Below are 4,319 nucleotides of genomic sequence, written 5' to 3'. Positions count from 1 at the left end.
TATGTGTGTGTGGAGTGTGCGGGAAAATAAAGACGTCATTTGATGAACTCCAAAAGCCACTTTAATCTGTACTTAATCTTAAAACAGAGGCACAACCCACAAATAGCTGAGTCTCGATGTGATCTTAGTCCAGTGGCCGTAGTCAGTATTGAAGGTCATGTATAATGAACAATAAATCATTGTATAGTGTTTACAAATGTCTCATAACATTCATGTGATCAAAACATGAGTAGAAATTGTGAAAAACCTGTCCAAGATTTGTGAAATGCAGTGCAAGTTCTAATTCCTGATATGATGTCTAATCCAGGACAAGGCCCATTTCCTGCTGTGCTGGATCTGTACACGTTTGGTGGAGGGGTATCTGAGAAAAGGGCCTCTCTGCTGGCCAGCCGAGGATTTGTGGTTCTCACTATGTCACTGTACGGCCATGACGACATGCCAGGGAACACCAAAAAGATCCAGCTAGACTATTTTGAGGAAGGAATACAACTTTTAAAAAAACAAGATAAGGTGTGCTTATAATGTCTAAGTATTTTGTGGTCAAAATATTTTATAAAATCACAAAAATCATAAATAATAATCAGTTGACAGTCACATAAAATTCAAATCAGTCAAGTTTAATTTAAAGAAACATCCGAAAGAGGAACTGAGGAGCCGTTCCTTATCTAGCTAAAGGGTCTTTTGAGAGTCAAGTGCTTCATGGTCATCTACAAAAGAAAAAAATCTACATAACAGTTGCAGCTTGTAACATTTTGTTTTTCCACAGGTGGGTAGTAAAGGAGTTGGTGTTGTATCTCTTTCAAAAAGTGCAGATATTGCACTTTCAGTGGCCTCTTTCCTGCCAGATGTGTGGATCAATGGCTGCTCTGCTAATACAGCTTTACCTCTCTACTATAAGAACAGCCAAATCCTCCCTGCATTAATGTTTGACGTTAGCAGGATAATTCACACTGAGTTGGGGGCTGGCATTGTCAAGTATGTTTTGAACAGTACCCTGGCAGAGGAAAACAAGGTCACCCTGGTCCCCATTGAACAAGCAAAGGGACACTTCCTCTTTGCGGCTGCAGAGGACGACCTGAACTGGGACAGCAAGGCTTACATGGACCAGATGGTAGAGAGACTGAAGCACCATGGGAAGGAGAACTTTGAGAGTGTGTGTTACCCTGGAGCTGGACATTATTTAGAGCCCCCGTATGGACCGTTCTGTCCCTCTGCTATGCATGGGGTCGTTCACGCTGCAGCCTTGTGGGGGGGTGAGCCCAGGGACCACGCAGCAGCCGAAGTCCACCTGTGGAAGAAGATCCAGGACTACTTCAGAACTCACCTGAGCTGTGATGCTGCACTGTCTGAAGCCAAGTTATAGGTGCAACTACACTGATACAAACAACACTGTGGTAATGCTAAACTCACTTTATTAATGAAGGCTACTGTGTAATTATGGGAAATTAAGCTGATTTCTTGTTTTTCAGTGTGAATTTCTTGTATGATGTACAAAAGTATCTTCACAGAGAGAAAGTGAGAGCCATTGCGCAGCCTACTGTACATGGGCAAATCCATAGCTTAAATAATAACTTCAATCATTTTTGATCTTCTTCTAAAGGTTATTTCCTATAGTATGTGGTAAGTCCTGCTTTTATTCATTAATGATAAACCAGCTACTTGCATTTGTAGCTCATTTTGAATTGGTATGTCTTTTTGTAAGCAATCTACACCCAAGGATTGTAGAAATAATGTCTTACTCATGTCCTTCCACTAACAGTCTAGTCAGGGTAACATTTACAGCCAGTAGATTTGCCAGAAGTCTGCAGCTGTTGTTGAAAATTGGTCGAACTAATGTAAAATGTTGGCTGTTATTTCAACATTGACTAACAGGTCAACTGCATTTTATTGTTGCAGCAGGTGGGTTTAGATACTGGGTGAAGCTAAACTGAACTTTGTATAAACTGTTTGGAATTTTAATTTTTATAGACCTTTCATAAATGTTTCAAATAAAAATTGTAAAACAAGTGTGGTTATCAAAGAAATGTTGGGGAGCAACTATGAAAAAACTGGCAGATGTTTGTATAAGCTTCAGGGCAAAGTGGATTGTAAAATCAAGGAGAGAAGACTTGTCTGAGAATAGGGGATACGGGTTTGAACCACACTTTGTATAAAACTGGAAAACACCCTTCAGGCTACTGTGAGTACTGTGGTGAGGAATAGACAGTCGAACATGTTGTGTGTACTCCAGTACTCCAGTTCAGTAGGTGGCAGTGATGCACCTTAAGTTGGCAGCAAGCCACCGATAAAGACCGACGAAGAAGAGGTCGAAGCGTCCTCTGTGCATGCTAGAAAATTCGCTAGGTAGGTTGGTAACCGTGTTTCTTATTTAATTTCGAAGTAGTCCATTAACAGCATGCAACAGATTGTAACAGACAAGTGTGTGTGTAGCTATAGCCTAAATGTGAATTTGGTCATACCATCTGCCTCAGAGTGTGCAGACCAAGTGAAAGAAGCCTGACTTGTCTGTTTAAAGTACACACATCATAAAGATGTTTGACCAGCCTCACTATCTAATTCGGCGTAAGTTATATCAAACTCACCGGATCTTATCATAGAACAAGTGTTACGTTGTACTGAGTGACACTCACCCTGAAGATCCAAATCTAGGAGTTTCCCGCTTTACTGTCTTTACACAACGTTTTAACACGGACACATACTAGCTACTGTAAATAATGGTGACACTGCATTACAAAGTTGTCATAGACTTTAACATTAAAACGGCCTATGGCCAGTTATCGCTCCTTTTTGGTTGTTGACCTCTGTCCTAGAAAGCCTGGGGCTTTGCAAAGGTCCTTGTTGTCCTTATCAGATGTTATGTAGAGTGCTTGGTGGATCACCAGAGCGCCACATCTACCAAAAGAGCGCAGCGATTTGTCAAATGTCACTTAATGCGAAAATATTATTGTTTTATTTGTAAAGCACCAAATCACAGCAAACATCATCTCAGGCCACTGTTGAGCAAGAAAATGGCGACAGCGGAGAGGAAAAACTCTTTTTAACAGAAGAAAGCGACACATTAGAAAACGACAACACGGATAAAGTAATTTTAAATTGCCCAAATTTTGGATGGGATTTGGTGTTAAGGTCTCTAGGTGCTTCATGACCACTGGGCTCAGTCTGGACACTGACAGTTTTTCCCCTGACCCTGCTACTAGTCTTTTATGTACTGATGTCTGAGGTCCCATGGCACGAGATCTCGTCACACCCCTGTTGATCACAGTATATTCTTTGTAGACCATACTCAGTTATATGAATCAGATCAGTTGGTCAAACTTCAGACATGTCTTTTCTACATTTTTACTGATGTTAATATTAAAAGAACTTAAGGTTGTGGTAAATAGGTTTACTTTTTATGTTATCAAACGGCTTCAGTTGCACAAAAATGCCAATGAATTGATAAATAAAACTGATGATCTGTACCAAAATGTGCAATGTATGTATATGTTTTTGTTAAATTGATTTTATAAAATTAGTATTGAAACAAGTATTGTTTAGGAGCCTGTATCAAAGTCAAGGTACCAGTATCGAAAATTTTAGAATGATCCCCGCTCTAGCTTTGTCACATTGTGCAGAAAAAATGACTGTCCTGTTTACTTTGTTACAGACACAGGACAGAGTCTGAATTTGTGAAGAGAGGATTTTTAGATTGTGAAGAGATGTCCTCCCAAATCAGACTGAGGCTGCTGCCGAGTTTCAGATGCTTATTCGATGAGCCTGTTCAGCTGAAGGTGTCCGGGCTGAGGTCGAGGCAGGTGGTCACTATGAGAGCCAGATCTGCTGACGAGCGAGGAGTGGTGTTCAGCTCCTCAGCCACCTACAGGGCTGATGGGAGAGGGGAGATCGACCTGGACAGAGACCCCTCACTCAGTGGGAGCTATGTCGGGGTTGAACCCATGGGGCTGCTGTGGTCGATGAGGCCAGACATCTTGCACAATTACTTTTTCAAGAACAATTCACTAAACCCCCATGTGGTGAAGCTCTCTGTGCATGAGGGCGAGGGGGAGGGTAGGACGCTGGCAGAGGCGACCAATGAGAGGCTTCTGATGGGAGAGGGCGTCAGCCGGGTCTCTGTCAAAGAGGGGAATTTTCAGGGAGTCCTGTTCACTCCCCCAGGTAAGATGTTCTCCATTAATAATCAACCAAATTTGTCATCTGTGCAATTTGATACATAAAGGAAAACAAGTAAACAGTAAGGAAAGTGTCATTAACAATCAACGTACATGAACTCTAACTTCAGCATGGTTTTGGAGATGAATGGAATAGTAGTCTTGTTTCTT

The 4,319-nt window shown here is 41.5% G+C and overlaps 2 protein-coding genes across 4 annotated transcripts in view; both read left to right on the top strand.

Moving 5' to 3' along the window:
* The window catches only part of LOC109974484 (acyl-coenzyme A thioesterase 1-like), a 6,181-nt gene extending 3,985 nt beyond the window's left edge, over positions 1-2,196 (top strand). The window contains exons 2-3 of the mRNA XM_020624688.1: positions 308-510; positions 767-2,196. Coding sequence (XP_020480344.1) covers positions 308-510; positions 767-1,363 — 800 coding nt within the window. The 3' untranslated portion in view covers positions 1,364-2,196. The remainder of the gene's footprint in view (positions 1-307; positions 511-766) is intronic.
* Positions 2,197-2,218: 22 nt separating this feature from the next.
* Positions 2,219-4,319, top strand: part of LOC109974498 (acyl-coenzyme A thioesterase 5-like) — a 9,849-nt gene continuing 7,748 nt past the window's right edge. Inside the window, exons 1-2 of one of the 3 annotated variants that reach the window (XM_020624706.1) lie at positions 2,219-2,343; positions 3,647-4,106. In XM_020624706.1, coding sequence (XP_020480362.1) covers positions 3,699-4,106 — 408 coding nt within the window. In that variant the 5' untranslated portion in view covers positions 2,219-2,343; positions 3,647-3,698. Of the gene's footprint in view, positions 2,344-3,646; positions 4,156-4,319 lie in introns of all 3 variants that reach the window. The other 2 variants (XM_020624704.1, XM_020624705.1) reach the window with 2 other exon arrangements.

This window comes from Monopterus albus, unplaced genomic scaffold (genome assembly GCF_001952655.1).
Source record: "Monopterus albus unplaced genomic scaffold, M_albus_1.0 scaffold335.1, whole genome shotgun sequence".
Taxonomy (NCBI): Eukaryota; Metazoa; Chordata; class Actinopteri; order Synbranchiformes; family Synbranchidae; genus Monopterus; species Monopterus albus.
This window is presented reverse-complemented; position numbering and strand designations above follow the sequence as displayed.